The sequence below is a fragment of the Seriola lalandi genome, unplaced genomic scaffold (assembly GCF_002814215.2).
Source record: "Seriola lalandi dorsalis isolate HSWRI2012SDOR001 ecotype SW California unplaced genomic scaffold, Sedor1 jcf7180002054693, whole genome shotgun sequence".
Lineage (NCBI taxonomy): Eukaryota > Metazoa > Chordata > Actinopteri > Carangiformes > Carangidae > Seriola > Seriola lalandi.
This window is the reverse complement of record NW_019525246.1, coordinates 66,710-83,541: the sequence shown is the minus strand read 5'-3', so window position 1 is coordinate 83,541 and position 16,832 is coordinate 66,710. Positions and strand designations below refer to the sequence as shown.

Here is a 16,832-nt window from a genome sequence, read left to right as displayed (position 1 = left end):
AATTCTCCTTCACATCTTTCCTCCATCATGATCTTTTCCACTGAGGTCGAGGAGAAGTGGTTAGAGAGGACATTATTTTTACTTTTCCACCAGCAACTGAGTGAACTGAGTGGATTGTAATTTCCACCAGGTGACGCTCTTGTAACTACCAGTGTAATGTCAAAATAAAAGTGATATGTGTAAAAAGTGATGTGGTGTCACATAAAACACTGTTGTCATTCTGTCAGGCCAAGATTTTTTCTGGTCAATGAAGCAGCAGTGGTACAACACGTTTCTGTTCTCCACAGATCATAAACCTTTAAACACACTCTTTTGTTTACAGACCAGTCTCATCAGGAGGAGGCTGAGCAAAGCTTCTTCTTTGTCTTCTGCTTAATTTAGCAGCAGCTGGCTTCTACACATGTAGCATCACTGCCACCCACTGGAAACAGTTCGGTCCTCCTGCATAAGAGGAGAACACTAGTATGTCTCCAACCACCAAAAAGTTGACGTATATGGTGTGAATTGGATATTAGAGACACAGATAAAAATTACTGTGCAGTTATTACTGCGTTGTCTTTAAGGACTTGACATTTTTTGTGAATAGTTGAGAGGCCAGACCTGAGACCTGACAGAGCTGCAGTGTCCTATGGGGGCAGCATAACGCGGATCAGCCTCTGAACCACGGAACCGTGCTTCAGAAGAAGAAGGGGGAGGAGGGAGGGCAGAGCGTCGTCCATCTTCTGCGATACCACAGCTTCAGACCTAACACCTGACCAAACGACAAACATCGGCCATCATGGGAGCCGTCCTGGGACTGTGCTCTATGGCGAGCTGGGTGAGTACACCGCCTCAACGGCGACGCTGCTCACGGCTGACGTCGTGTCTGTGTCTGCACTCAGCTCCGTCCTCTCTAGAGTCCGCCGTGACTGCGCAGTAACACGGTTAGGCCGCGGCGGAGGACCGTAAACACGACGCCACGACAGGGAGCCTCGGCTCACCGTAGCTCGGCTATAGCCCAACACAAAGGCTTCAGAGACACCAGTGGAGCTTTGACCTGCTCCGGTGGGTGGAGAAGTTACCGCGGGACTACACGACCTGCCTTTGTCTGGATGAGCCGGGTCACCGCTCCGGTTCATTCGACTCCGGCTCCATCCCGAGCGGTCCTGTGTTTGACGCAGAGTCGCTCAATGTGCGGCATTACTGAATGTATACGGGGTTGTTTGCGTAAACACGCTGCTTTATATCATTTCAATAACAACAACCACAACCAGCCCAGGCACGAGGTCACTGTTGCGACACCGCAGCCTGTAAACAGAGTTAGGTATCAGCTGTGGTCAGCAGGCCCCGCCCCATCTGTCACTGGCCCCAGCCAGGGGCCTTATTTATAACCACTGTCCACGTACTGAACAACAGACCCTGGAAGATGCGTGCGCCACTTACTCAAAAGTCGCGGATTAGAAAAACAAATGACGGAGAATTTACCAAACAGTGCAGAAACTCTAACATAAACTCTGACTACCAACACTGACGCGACGCAACGCAGACGCTGAGGGAGGAGAAATTAAGGCAGGTCATAGACATGAAATCTGATGATAACACTTATGTCACTGAGACCTACGTCATCACAAACATCCAGACCAACATTGAGACTCATAAACGGGTTCCACTCTGTTTTCTCACACAGGTCCCAGCTTCAGAACTAACTCTCCCCCCATGTCTGTGCAGATCCCGTGCCTGTGCGGCAGCGCCCCCTGCTTGCTGTGTCGATGCTGCCCCAGTGGGAATAACTCCACGGTGACTCGGCTCATCTACGCCTTCTTCCTGCTGCTGGGAGTGGGTATCGCCTGCATTATGTTGATGCCTGGCATGGAGACCCAGCTGAAGAAGGTACGCAGGCTCCTGCTGGGGCTTCATCACTTTATTGATACTGGTATTGGGTCCCTGTGCTGGGAGCCTGTGCTTTTTGTGTTTTATTGTTTTGTTACACACATGTTCATTTATGAAACCAAAACCTTGCTTGTTAGAAATATGAACTGTATGTATATATGCTTTATGCCATATGTTAATTATATATATTCAAGTTTGTTAACACAACATACATATAAAAATTCTATGTTTACATATTTTTTTCTCGTTAACATCTCATTAATTTTAAACATGTCTCTTCTCGTTCTGGAAAAGTGGTCTCAGACTTTTGGACCCTCCTGTTTATAATATCAACATATATTGACAGGCTTTGGGATGGATATATATGTGTGTAACACATGTCTACAATATAAGCATACATACATAAACATACATGTTTGTGTGGGCTAGACATATATCAGTATATGAAATTATTCCAGTGTCTGATGGGTTTCATATATAATTTTGACATGTGTTTTTATTTTTTATATATATGTGTGTGTGTATATATATATATATATATATATATATAACATTTTATATATGGAAATTCAATATATGTACATATATTACATTTGCATATGATGCAATAATAGACCCACATGATTTGTTTGAGAGATGCTTAATAACAAAGTACATTACTGTAGAGATGAGACAGTGGACACAGTCTTTACTGTGCTGTTATTGATCAGATTTGAACACAGCAGTTCTTACAGTCTGATTTGCTGTAATGTTGAAGATTATAACTGTGACTTTAAGACTCCACAGTCAGAACGCTTGTTGTAGAGGTCCACACTCATCAGTGAGATGCTGCCTCACTTTGGCTTTAGTGAAGTGAAAGATCCTTGTTTAAAAGAGGTAGTCTGTCAGTCAGCATGCAAATTCTAAAATGACAGTCAGGATGGTCGTACTTTTCTCTGAAAGGGATAAAGGGAGCCAGTATAGTGCAGGTGCTTCAGTGAACTGTTACAGTCCGTACAGTGTCTTCCTTTTTTTTTACTAAAGCTGTTAATAAATGTAGTGGAGTAGAAAAAACAATATTTCTATATATATTAGCATAAAATGGAAATACTCAAGTTAAGTAGAAGTACCTCAAAATTATACTTGAATTACTGAGTGAAAACAAAGGGGGGATCTATTATAGAAGCTATTATCAAAAAGGTAACACACTAGCTTAACCATCACAGACACACAAAAGACTATTACATGAAACTCTATATTGAGTCACTATAGTTACAGTGACACTCTGAAACCTTTTCATGATTCAGTAACAGGTTTTTTGGTTAGTATGCCTTAACAAAATCATGAATGTGATTTTGCCTCAATACTGAAATCTATTGATATAATGTAAAATTTTTGGTGAAAATGATTAATCAAGAAGGAAGCAGAGCCTCCTCCATGAAGAAATATTATTATATATGTTAAACAGGCTTTTCTCTGCACACACGATAAAGTCTGAACATCAGAGCACAGTTTGTCTGCATTACAATAGTCCTTGATCTGAGGTAATTTAGGTTAAAAGATCTGCTGATGAAGTTAGGATTATTGATTCATGTATAACATTACAACTACAGCAGCTAGTGATGCTTAGCTGCTACTAGAACCTGTGAGTAAAATAAACAGGTGATATTAGATAGTTTTTATGATTCCAGAGTGTTTTACTTTGTTGTTAGACTTTGAAGACGACCTTGTGAGAGTTGAGAATAGCAACCCCCAGGTTTAACATTGTTTAACCAGGTTTAATCACCCAAATCATACTGTGATGTGTTGTAACACTATTTCATTGATATAAATTCTGTGTAGTTTGAGCTTGAAGATGGTCTAATAGTCTGCAAACTACTACTATTTACGATACATTGTGTATTTATAAATAATTTCAACTATAAAACAGCCAGTCTTCTTATAATCACTTCCCGATCCTGTTATAAACTGTTGTCAATGCATTCTTGGTTTTCACAGCACCTCGGTCTAACTAATCTAGACTAGTGGGGGCTGTTACTTCACTTAATCCAAGAGGTCCAGTGGTGTAAAAGTGTAGGAAACATGTTTTAAAATCACAATATTTTTTCTGAGGGAGGACCCCCCACCAATTATGTATCTTTCCAGGTTTGCTCCCCCATTTTAAAACATAACCAGGCTTCCATCTTAATGCATTACCATCACAACAGAACAGTAACCCTGATCACCATGTACCAAATAACGTCTGTAAAACACTTAATTGTATGACCAAACATCTGTCTGAGTGAGATGGGGCCCTTCAGAAAGACAAAGACTCCCCCTTGAGACGGGTTAATCCCAAATTAACCCATCTCAAACTAGAGTTTATTAAAGTACAAAAGTTACAATGGTCATATACACGAAAATGCGACTGTCCCCCTTTTTATTTTCATAGATAAAAACATTGGATATTTTAATGATTTATTTACCGCCAAACTGGAAATGTCACCGGTTTTCATTTCAGAAATCTGGTCACTTTAAGCCAATATTAGCGTTCAAATGTAGATACTTGACACAATCTAAATCAAAAACCCTGAAGATAAGAAATTAAAGTGTGTTAAACAAGCTAACAAGTGTGTTAAACCCCCCCCCCCATGATTCAAACCCTGCTTTCAGGCCTTGAGAAGTTTTCCCAGAAGCCATCAGAGTTGGATGTAAATAGGGTTGCAAATTAATTTAATTAATTTCCATGGGAAGTTAAGCTAGGGAATTATTGGGAATTAATGGGAATTTAGGAGAGCTAACTGGGAATATATTATATATATATACACATATATGTTTATTCCACAGGCTCAAATGTGTGCCTTCAATAGTCTTTGTGCTTCAGGCTCAAAAGTTTGGTCCAGTCTTGTAGAAATCTTCTGTACATGTGATGGAGGCGTGCACGGTGCCAGTAGGGGGCGTGGTCTCGTTAGCCATGCAGTAAGCAGTGTGCTCTGTGCATGTGATTGAGGAATGGCATGGATATTCAAGTGTATTTGAATGGCATCTGTTTGTTTTAGTCAAGATTATGCTAAAATATACTTTCCTCAACTATATTTAAGTTCCCTATGAAGAGCCAACCTTCAATTTGGAAAATTCCCAGTTTATTCCCATAATTTCCCATAAATTCCCATGGAAAGTTTCCATTTTTGAAAATTCCCGGAATTTTGCAACCCTAGATGTAGACCAGCTCTCAGTGGGTACAGCTCACACTGATGCAGCTTCTCAGCCTCTGCTCTGTGCTGCTGCAGATTCCAGGCTTTTGTGAAGGAGGGATGGGTTCGTCCATTCCTGGCGTGGAGGGTCATGTGAACTGTGACGTGCTGGTTGGCTACAAGGCTGTGTACCGCGTCTGCTTCGGGATGGCCATGTTCTTCCTGCTCTTCTCTCTGCTCATGATCAAAGTGAAGAGCAGCCAGGACCCCCGAGCCGCGCTGCACAACGGGTGAGTCTGCGTCTGTCTACCTGTCACAGACACCGATGATGCTGATAAGCCACATGACAAACATCAGCAGCAGCATTTATATTAATCCTATTGTGTTGTTCAAACCTTTGACCTTCTGTTGGCTCTGACAGTGTCTGATCATCAGTCCAAAGATGTTCAGTCTACAGTGACACAGAAATTTTGTCTCACACTGGAGACTTTAGTCTTGATAAATGACTTGAATGATTAATCCTTTATCTAAATTGCTAGTGGTTGATTTTCTGATGATCGACTAATAAGAGTTTAATCCAGACACCGATGTTAGAAGGGTTCAGCACTTATACTTTTAGACTATGTGTCTCTCCTCCAGATTTTGGTTCTTTAAGTTTGCTGCAGCTGCTGCCATCACCATCGGGTCATTTTTCATCTCAGAGGGTCCCTTCACTACTGGTAACTATTCCTGTCCACCGTTGTCTTCTAAATGAAATCCATTGTAGCTGCAGAGTCTATAGTTGTGTGTGGTAAATGAGGACTGTGGATCCCTTACAGAGATGACATCATCAGTAATAGATAAGGGAGGGGCTGGGAGCCGAGCTGCTGCTGATATCTGCTTAGCTTGTCTCCAATAGAAGTTATGAAACACAAGTGAAAATCTTTTTCTAGGATCATTTTTCTAAGTTAGTTTTTCTTCATCTGTGAAAACAGGTGAAAATAAACAACATTACATAACTAACTAACACACATTGTCTTAACCTGTTAAAACCTGTCATCCCCTGTTTGGGGAGAAATTCACTTGGACTGGGGTAGTCGTGCACTTCAGCCTCTTGTGGTCGAAATGAGTATTACAACAACAAACACTGACAAAAAAATACTTTTCACTTGCCTTTCAGGGCTTCAATAAGATCCAGACGTCCGATGACTAAAATCCTTCATCTGGTTCAAATATAGAGCTGACAACCACCAATGTGTAAAAAGTGTTTGTGGCTTAAAACTAGATAAAAGTAAATGTTGAGCTTCTGTCAGACAAACACACTGACACATGATCATAGAGGATATGATGTTATTGACAGGAGACCAATGAAAAAATTACCATGATTAAAATCACAGATTTTCTCTGGTTTGAGAATTAACGGAAAGATCTGTGATAATATAAGAACACAACTCAGCAACATATAGAACATAGGTCTACTTGTTTTAATGTGGAAGAGTTACAGATTAGAACTTTAGGAATGAGGACAACATTAAAAAAGCATTCAGTCTTTTTGATGTGTGAATCACCAAATACCTGGTGTTTACTGGATGTGTGTCTTCAGTTTGAGGTGGCAGTAACAAGCTTTTAAATGACTAGAGTGTTGTACAGTTAAGCAGAGAACTGTTCTCCCTCACAGTGTGGTTCTACGTCGGCATGGCTGGAGCCTTCTGCTTCATCCTCATCCAGCTGGTTCTGCTCATCGACTTCGCCCACTCCTGGAACGAGTCCTGGGTGGAGAAGATGGAGGAGGGCAACTCTCGCTGCTGGTATGCAGGTACGGAGACAGTGTCATTATGAGGCTGGATATATGGATGAACACTAGATTAATAACAACCTTCAAAGAGCCCTGTGTTATTTACAAATTGTGGTGTGCGCGGCTGGAGAAGTAGTGGAAAACTGTAGTCAAGTAGAAGTAAAATTACTTGTGTCAAAATATTCTCAGATACAAAATACGTCAGTTAAAATGCTCTCTGAGTAAATGTTACCGTGTTACATTTTTAAAAGGGGAGGAGGGGTAAAAATAACGTGATAAAACTATTACAGAGAACATCTTTAGGCTTCAGGTGTATGTTGGTATTTTCCCAGGTGAGAACTGCACCGAAAGCAACCAGAAAATTCCAGTAGGCTCTTTGCAGCATGTGGATACAACTGATGAATGTACATATACACTCAGTTTCAGTTTATTAGGAACACCTAGCTAAAGCTAATGCAGTCTAATACAACAGTACAATAATTGTAATGTTATTAATTGTTGTAGAGTTGTTGATTCACCTGTGTGATCAGTGTGGAGGATGTGGTGTGTGTAACTGTTGAGCAGTGTTACAGTACATTGACAGGTGTTTCTGTTATTTAGTCTACCTTCTTTAATGGAACAAAATGATATAAAGACTAGGACACAGCAGTCCATAGACTTTATGTAGAAATATGAAGAAAAATAAATCAAACGGCTTCTGCGTCTTATAAAATTAACAGCAGAACAAAGCAACAGATAAAAACATAAACTCCACAGTGGCTGCAGCTGACAAATACAAAATGCTACATTGCAAGGCAACACAGTAGTTGTTGATGCTGATCCAATTAGCAGTGTCTTCTCTGCTGCAGCTGCTGATTTGACTCTTTTCATCTGTTACATCATCGCACAGTGAATCACCTGCATCATGTGACCTTTGTTTTAACTTTGTAACGAATTCAACTTTAAATGTAGCAAACTGAAATACTTGATTTAAGAAATAATGAAGTACAAGTAAAGATTTTTAAAAATACTCCAAAAAGTACAAGTAAACAAAAAATGACTTTCTTGCAGTAACAAGAGTAAATGTGTGTCGTTATCTCCACCTCTGTGTGATGTGATGTTATAAAGTGGAGAGCAAAGAGGGTATGAAGCTGTTTTATCAGCCATTTTTACTGTTCAGCATCAAATGATGCGCTGGCAACAAGTGGCAGCAAGTCAGCGTAGCTCCTAGTTTTTTGCAATATATTAATATAGTTTTTGTTGGTTGATGTTTTTTATTCTACGTTGTTTCGTCTGACGATGGAGAAAATAATTTACACAAAGGGAGATCTCCTGGCTTTAAATTTCCCATACCGGCTGAGCTGAAGAAGCCATACCGTGGATGCAGTGCTGGGGCTAAGTTAAAGGCTAGGAGATGGAGATATAAGCCTTTTCTACCATCGATCCTCATGGGAAATGTCAACTCCCTGGCTAACAAGTGTGATGAACTGGAGGCACTTGTGAAGAACCAGCGAGCATATCGTGAGTGTGGTCTCACATGTTTCACGGAGACCTGGTTAAATGACAACACTCTCGACTATTGTGTGGATTTACCCGGCTTCACTGCAGTACGAGCGGACAAAGAATCTGGAGCAAGTGGAAAGAATAAAGGTGGAGGACTGGTTCTGCTTGTGAACAATAGATGGTGCAACCCCGGTCACATCACAGTGAAGGAGAAGATCTGCTGTTGAGATATTGAACTGTTGGCAGTTGGTCTTAGACCGTATTATGTACCGAGGGAGTTCCCACACATTGTCGCCATTGTTGTTTACATTCAACCACGAGCAGAGTTGCTAGAATACATACCCAGCACCCTGATGCATTTATTGCAATATCGGGGGATTTTAACCATGTCACTCTCACCTGACTGGCTTCAATCAGTATGTTGAATGTCCCACAAGGGAAAATAAGACACATGATCTGTTGTACGCAAATGTCAAGGAGGCCTTCACTGGTTCAGCTCTACCACCACTTGGCAGATCAGATGTTAATCTGGTTTTTCTTCAGCCTTCCTACAAGCCCTGTGTACTGAGGCAGGCTGCAACCACCCGTTCATTCAGGGACTGGACCCCGGAGGCCAGTGAGTCTCTAAAAGACTGTTTTAGTGCACAGATGGGAATGTACTGTTGGAGTCACAGCAAAATGATAAAAGCAAGGACCCTGAACTTGATAGAATGGTTGAATGTACCACAGACTACATTAAATTCTGTATGGACACTGTAATACCAGCAAGGACTGTACACTGCTTTTAAAACAACAAACCCTGGATCACCAGTAACATCAAGAACCTCCTCAACCAGAAAAATGAGACCTTCAGGGATGGAGACAGGGAGAAGCTCAGGTGTGTGCAACATGAGCTGAAGAGGAGATTAAAACAGGCGAAGGAGGACCACAAAAAGAAAGAAGAGAGGAAGCTGCAGCTCAACAACACCAGAGAGGTGTGGAAGGGGATGAGGACCATCACTGGCTATAAAGAGAAGAACAGCCAGCCTCACCTGTTCTCTCTCCCACTGCTTCAACTTCTAGTACAGCATCTCCTTCACAACCTGACACTGCAGCTGAAACTCCCTCCACACTGGGGTCAAGTCTCCTCTCCTTTACAGTGGAGGAGGTGAGGGTGGAGCTCAAGAGGCTACGTCCTGGAAAGGCAACAGGCCCAGATGGTATGTGTCCGAGGCTGTTAAAGGACTGTGCAGCCCAGCTGGCTGAGCCTCTCCAGAGTATCTTTAACTTAAGCCTTCGAACAGGAAGGTTCATGGTCTTGTGGAAAACATCATGTCTTGTTCCGGTACCTAAAGTAGGACGACCAGCTGAGATAAATGACTGAAGACCAGTGGCCCTCACATCACACATCATGAAGACCCTGGAGCCGCTGCTTCTCCACCTTCTGAGGCCACAGGTTGAACATGCACCAGACCCCCTACAGTTCGACTACAAAGAACATTGGAGTAGATGATGCCATCCTTTACATGCTCCAACGGGCCCATTCTTATTTGGATGAGCCAGGTAGTTACATGAGGATTGTGTTCTTTGATTTTTCAAGTCCATTTAACCCCATCCAACCCCCATTCTTAAAGACAAGCTGGAAGGGATGGGGGTGGAGCCCTGCTTCACGTCCTGGATTGTGGATTACCTGACAAGACGACCACAGTATATCAGGCTGGGTAACTGTGTCTCAGGGACAGTGATGAGCAGCACTGGGGCTCCACAGGGGACTGTTCTGGCACCGTTCCTGTCCACCCTGTATACGGCAGTCTTTAAATACAACTCTGAGTCCTGCCACATCCAGAAATACTCGGATGACACAGCTATTGTGGTGCGTATCAGGAATGGGCAGGAAGAGGAGTACAGGGATCTGACGATGGCCTTCAGTGAATGGAGCAACAAGAACTGCCTCCTTCTTAAAACCTCCAAGACCAAGGAGATGGTCATGGACTTTCAGAGGTGTAGGCCCTTCAGCCAGTCAACATTCGAGGGAAGGACATTGAGGTAGTGCACACTTATAAATACCTAGGTGTGCACCTTGACAGTAAACTGGACTGGTCCCTGGACACAGATGCCATCTACCTGAAGGGGCAGAGCCGGCTCTTTTTCCTCAGGAAGCTCAGGTCCTTTGACGTCTGCAGTGATATACTGCACGTTTTATCAGTCAGTGGTGGCCAGTGTGATCTTTAATGCTGCAGTCTGCTGGGGCAGCAGCATGTCAGACATGAACACAAAGAGACTGGACAAGCTGGTAAAAGAGGCGGGGTCTGTCCTTAGCAGGAGTCTGGACTCACTCAAGACTGTTGTGGAGAGACACATGCAATGTAAGATGGAGGCCATCTTGGACAATACCAACCATCCTCTCCACAGCATTCTGGCAGGACAGAGAAGCAGCTACAGCTGCAGCAAACATCTCATCTCACTGCGCTGCAGAACAGAGAGGTTCAGGAGATCCTTCACTGCCATCAGGCTCTACAACACCTCAGCCAAAGGATGTGGACTAATCTAATTATTATTATTGTATTTTTATTTATTATTAACTGTTATTATTATTATTATTATTATTATTATTATTATTATTATCAACAATGAGCTAATGGACACATGAATTTCCCCTAGGGGATAAATAAAGTATCTCTCTATCGATCTATCTTTACTATGAAATATAATTACAGTCAGTATTTCAGTATTGAATGTGTATTTATTCATGTCAGGAAGAGATCGCCTCCAACACGCCCTGAAAATGAGAGACAGGATAATGTGCAGTCTATTTATGCATACAGGATCCAATCGGAGCGTCTCAACAAAGCCCATCCTGTCTTTTTGTGAGGAATGTAGTGTATGTGATTAAGTTGTGCTGTGTGTTCACAGCTCTGCTGTCTGTCACCACGGTGAACTACCTGCTATCTCTGGTGTCTCTGGTCATGTTCTATGTCTACTACACCCACTCTGACGGCTGCACTGAGAACAAGGTCTTCATCAGCATCAACATGCTCCTTTGCTTGGCTGCCTCCGTCTTGTCCATCCTGCCTCAGATCCAGGTTAACACCACTTCTTTCTTACATCCATGTTCGAGCAGAGATGAGCTCACAACAGAGAGATAACCAGATGTCTTCTACTGTACAGATCACACAGAGGTGTGAGGGTTATGATTGAGGAGTACGACCTGCATCTCATAATATATAGTGTTCATATACAAACTGTTGTCTGTGGTCTTAAATGAATGTTCCTCCTAATGAATGTTCCTACTAATGCCTGCTGTTCTCTGGGTGAAGGAGTCCCAGCCCAGGTCTGGCCTGTTGCAGTCCTCCTTGGTTACCCTGTACACCATGTACCTGACCTGGTCTGCCATGACCAATGAGCCTGGTAAGATGACATTTATACTAAATATAGAGCTTCTATCCTTTCACCTGGCCCAGGTATGTAAACAGTGTTGTAGCTCCCTGTGCTGCCTTCACCCTGAGCTGTTTGCAATGTGAGCTCATCAAAGGTGTCACTCACAAAGAAACCAGAAACCAGGTTACACAGGAAATCAGACAAGGCACTGTAGTTACTTTGTGTGTGTGTGAGTGCATGAGTGCGTGCATATTTATACTGTTTCCTTTTCCGGTATAAACACTGACCTTGTTGGGACCCACTAGTCCTCATAGGGACCAAAGCCTGGTCCTAAGGTTAAGGTCAGGGTTTGCGTTAGACTGTCCACAATGAATGGAAGTTAATCATGAATTTCAGTTTTTACTTTTTCATAAATAAAAAAAAAAAAAAAAAAAAAAAAAAATTAAATTCAGTATTGACTCATTCTGGGGTAATAGTGTAGACTAATGATGCTGCAACATAACAACATGTGAGGAAAGTGGAGGGGTCTGAAGACTGAATTAACTGTATATAACCAAGAAGTAGTAAAAAGTTGTAACAAACATTAACCTTCAGAAGGTTAAGAAGATGTCGGAGCCACACAACAGCTGCATTGCCTCGTTTTCTTCCTGTTTCTGTTGTTATGATGACATCCAGTTGCAGTCTGGGTTAATGATGTTCATCGTTACTGACCATGAGTTCTGTGACATGAGAAGATAATAAAAGTCTTGTGTTGGATACAGTTAACAGGTCTACAGCAACACCATGATTAGAGGTGCGCAATTCAGAAAATGCCAGGGTTCGATTCAAAATCGATGGAAATAGGTCATATAGTATATGACGGTATATATTTCATATATGATGGTGAGGTGTAGTGATATTTGTTTAAGTACTGGAGTTCACCTTCTGTGTGTTACTCAACGCATGATTGATGTTTGAAAATCAATCAATACACTTTAAATGTCAATATGACAACTTTGACCATTTCATTTGTTTTTATTAGCTCTCTACATGACAGACTCTTTAGTGATGCTCAGATCTTACATATAAAGCTGCAGGTAACATGGGTCTGATCAAGCTGCTTCTCCTCGAGGTTATAAAATCTGAAATGTGTCCAAATGCTTTCTTGACTGAAGATGGAGCAGGTTGAATTACTTTTTTCCTTTTATATTTAGTATCTGGGCAGAAACCGACACGCTGCCATCTATAGGACTAGTGAGCTTAAACTCTTGTCAAGAAAAAATGTCAACCAGTGCTGTTACAACACTGAAAAATATGATCAATTTTTTGGAATTCATGAATTGATTTTGAATCTGTAGATAGAATTACAATTCTAATGTGAATCGATTTTTTTTTTTTTTTTTTTTTTTTTTTACAGACCTCTACTAATGATCATGCAGTGAAACTAGCAGTAAGTTTGTTTTCATTGTGTCTCACAGACAGAAAATGTAACCCGAGCCTTCTGGGTATTATTGGGCTGAACAGCACCAGTCCTGCAGGTCGGGACCAAGTGGTTCAGTGGTGGGATGCCCAGGGAATTGTGGGATTGATCCTCTTCCTAATGTGTGTCCTCTACTCCAGGTGAGGAAGTGCTTTATTACATCAGTTGGAGAACCAACCTGCTGACAGTTGGGGCATCAAATGACTCTCTTGACTGTCTTTTCTTTTGTTTGTGGATCAGCATTCGTAATTCATCCAACGCCCAGGTGAACAAGCTGACTCTGACCAGCGACGAGTCGGCTCTGATCGAGGACGGGCCTCAGAACGACAGCTTTGAGGAGGGCGGCGCTCTCAACAGAGCTGTGGACAATGAGAAGGACGGCGTCACCTACTCCTACTCTTTCTTCCACTTCATGCTGTTCCTGGCATCACTCTACATCATGATGACTCTCACCAACTGGTACAGGTAGGCCTCACACTGCAGGCAGCTGACACAGCGAGTCTGTTTGTTCTTATTGTCAACAAATCAGATGAAAGTACTTCACACATCACACAGGTTTTAGTCAGACAGAGTAGATCAGTGTGCTGATCAGTTATCAGATCATTGGCTGATACAGGACATCTGGAGGGAGCTCAGAGTAGAGCTGCTGCTCCTTCACATCAAAAGGAGCCAGTTGATGTGGTTCAGGCACCTTGTTAGGATGCCTCCTGGGCGCTGGGCATGTCCAACTGGGAAGAGAACCCGGGGTGGACCCAGAATTCACTGGAGGGATTTTATATCCCATCTGGCCTGGGAATGCATTTGGATCCCCCAGGAGGAGCTGGAAAATGTCGCTGGAGAGAGGGATGTCAGGAATACCCTGGTTATCCTGCTGCAGCAGTGACCTGACACTGACTAAGTGGAGGAAGACAGATGGATGACTATTACAGTTTTAGAAGAGTGATCTAATATTTAATAGTCCACATTTAATCCTCTTACTTTGTTGTACTTTTGATGTGGCAGTCTTCATTTCTATCAGGTTTCTATGTATAACTTCTTCTGTTTACTTTTGATTTAATAAATGTAGGTGGTGGAGGGCAGACACGTCTCTATAGGGTTAATAGCAGGTCACTGTTCTAAGAGAAGCACATAGAAGAGTGTAAGACTACAGCTCGGCCTCCTGGTCTCAGCTCTGGCTTGTCATGGCCTTGGCTTTCTAAGAAACTCAGTCAGATTTCTACATATTAGAACAGCTCCATCCAGTCTCTTCTAATCATACCAGCGACCAGATTCACAAATGATGCGTACACACAAAAACCATGCGTACATCATTTCTCGCACACAAAATGGTATTTATAAACACCTGGTTTTCCAAAGTGACCCAAGTTACAGTGAAAATCCAAAATAAGAGACACGTAATTTTTACATAAAATAAAATAACCGACTTCACAGAGCTTCATTCATTAAGTTTTACCATTTACACAGCAATAACAATTTTACAGTTAATAATCAGAAATAATTGTGTTTGTGCTCATTCATCATCGTTTAATATCCTTATTATTTATTGTGAGTCATTCTGTAACTGTTTAGTAAATATTCAAATAGTATCAATCACAGTGTCAGAGCCTCATTAAGACTCTCTGGTCCCAATAAATGAAGTTCAGAGTAAAACAGGACTTTAGTACAATCATTCTGATTGTACTAAAGTAAACATGCACGTTTTTCCCTCAGTTTCACAATTAGTGAAGTTGTTATTCTTCTTGTCTTTCTTGTCTGTGTCTGATGGTGGAGACTAAGGGAGTGTCTTCATCTAGTTATAGCTAATTGTGGGAGTGGAAATGAGGCTCGAATTTTTCAATGAGTGAGATTTATGAAGCAAAACCATGTGTACACGCGGCTTTATAACTCTGAGGAAAAGAATGTGTGAATATTTCTGGTTTTGTGCGTACAAAGAGTTTTAGTCATGAATCTACACAGAGTTTTATGCATCTGACCTCTGGTGTTCCACAGAAAGTCACTTATCTAGAGCTGGACACAGCCTGGATTTAACATTGACATATGGCTGTACATGTCATCACTGCTCAGGTTAGGCAAGAGGCCAGAAAAAACTACAGAACCCAACATCATCTTTGCATACGTGCACACTGATTCCACATTAATCTTAGTGACCTCCGATTGCTGTAATCACATGTGAATATTTATGATTTCCTGGAGAAGCCTCATACTTCACTGTGATTGGCTCAGCTGTTTCACAGCAATGAGACCACTGATGTGATTGGTCAAGAGTGAGTTTATTAATCACCACACCCTCTGATATGTATTCACTTTCAGTCAGCCATTTTGCACTTTGCACTGCTGTACATACATGACCCAGAATTACAGGTGGAGATGTCCACAACCTTCCACTTTGTGCTTGTTGTGGCTCTTTCTTTCAGTTATTAAATACAACTTTTGAATATTGTAACTTATGTTTTTGGAATCCAGAGTGGTCGCAGCAGAGTATGACTCTGTCAGCTGATGTGTGTCTCCGTTGTGTGTTTCTCCTTGCAGCCCTGACTCCAACTATGAGGCCATGACCAGTAAGTGGCCGTCAGTGTGGGTGAAGATCTCATCCAGCTGGATCTGCATCGCCCTCTACGTGTGGACACTGGTGGCTCCGCTGGTCCTGGTCAACAGAGACTTTGACTGAAACGCACTCATACACACATTTATGCTCACACACACACATTCATACTCTGCTTCACCTGTGTTTTGTTTCGGCAAAGTCAGTTTAACAGTAGTTAGATAACCCTGCATCTGTTCCCGCTGTAAGGGGCGTGGCTGCACTCAGACTGGCTGGAATATTTCAGACTTGTTTGTGGCTGTGGCTTGTATGCACAGACTGCAGGGTAGACGGCTGGAGAGCCAGCAAGAATGATTGAATCTGTCCCGTCCCAGCTCTGACTGCAGCCTGGTCTCGTTCGGTGTATTGTCATTGTGAATCCTCAACAGCCTGTTGTAGTGCCGCCGCCGCCCCCCCCATGCTGTTGCCATTGTAGATATATCCTGTGTAATCCTTGTGAATGATTTTGTTTTTGTTATATACAGAAAGCTGCATGCTTTTCCTTGAGAACTTGATGTGACATTCAGTAGCTGTATATGAAGCTTTTATGAGGATGATGTTGATGATGCTTAAGTTACTGTGGCCACTGTGGGCAGCGACAGATGAACTTTGTGGTAATACACGTGGAAATGCTGTTACATGTAAAATAAGGGAGAAGCTGCTGGGAGATGGATTTGAGTTGTGTACAAACAGGACTCCAGCTGTGGCAGGAGAGCAGCTCATTGTAGTTCACTAACTGGTACCATCATCAGGCATGAGCATTGCTGTGTAGCATTGTTTGTGGTATTACAGTTATCTGCTGTCATGTGCTCTACCAGCTGTGTGTTCACCCTGCACACTCCTCAGCACATACACAACAAAAGCAGCTTCTGATTTGCATTGAATTTTGACTTCAAATGTAAAAATGATTGTTTGAAAACTTGTAGTTATTTGGTAGTGTTTAGCCTTAGCATGTAGCTTCTCACAGACTTAGCAGAGATTGTGGTTATATATTTGTCTGATTTTCATCCCTGTGCTTTTATCCTATTATTTTTCTCCTGACATGTAAATTGTAACTCGTTTAATAAAACTGAGGAAAAAGAAGCCAAGTGTTTTGTTTCCTGCCTCTGTAGCTGGGGCTGTGTTGTAAAGGCCACTGGACTTTCCTGAGGTTCTTGA

At 42.1% G+C, this 16,832-nt stretch overlaps 1 protein-coding gene across 1 annotated transcript; it reads left to right on the top strand.

Moving 5' to 3' along the window:
* Nucleotides 1-677: 677 nt before the first annotated feature.
* On the top strand, nt 678-16,757 carry serinc1 (serine incorporator 1). The gene is made up of 10 exons (XM_023423764.2): nt 678-817; nt 1,708-1,869; nt 5,118-5,311; nt 5,661-5,740; nt 6,679-6,816; nt 11,170-11,339; nt 11,574-11,664; nt 13,092-13,233; nt 13,334-13,558; nt 15,623-16,757. The coding sequence occupies exons 1-10, from the start codon at nt 779-781 to the stop codon at nt 15,759-15,761; spliced, it is 1,380 nt and encodes a 459-aa protein (XP_023279532.1). The 5' UTR covers nt 678-778; the 3' UTR covers nt 15,762-16,757.
* The last annotated feature ends 75 nt before the right edge of the window (nt 16,758-16,832 follow it).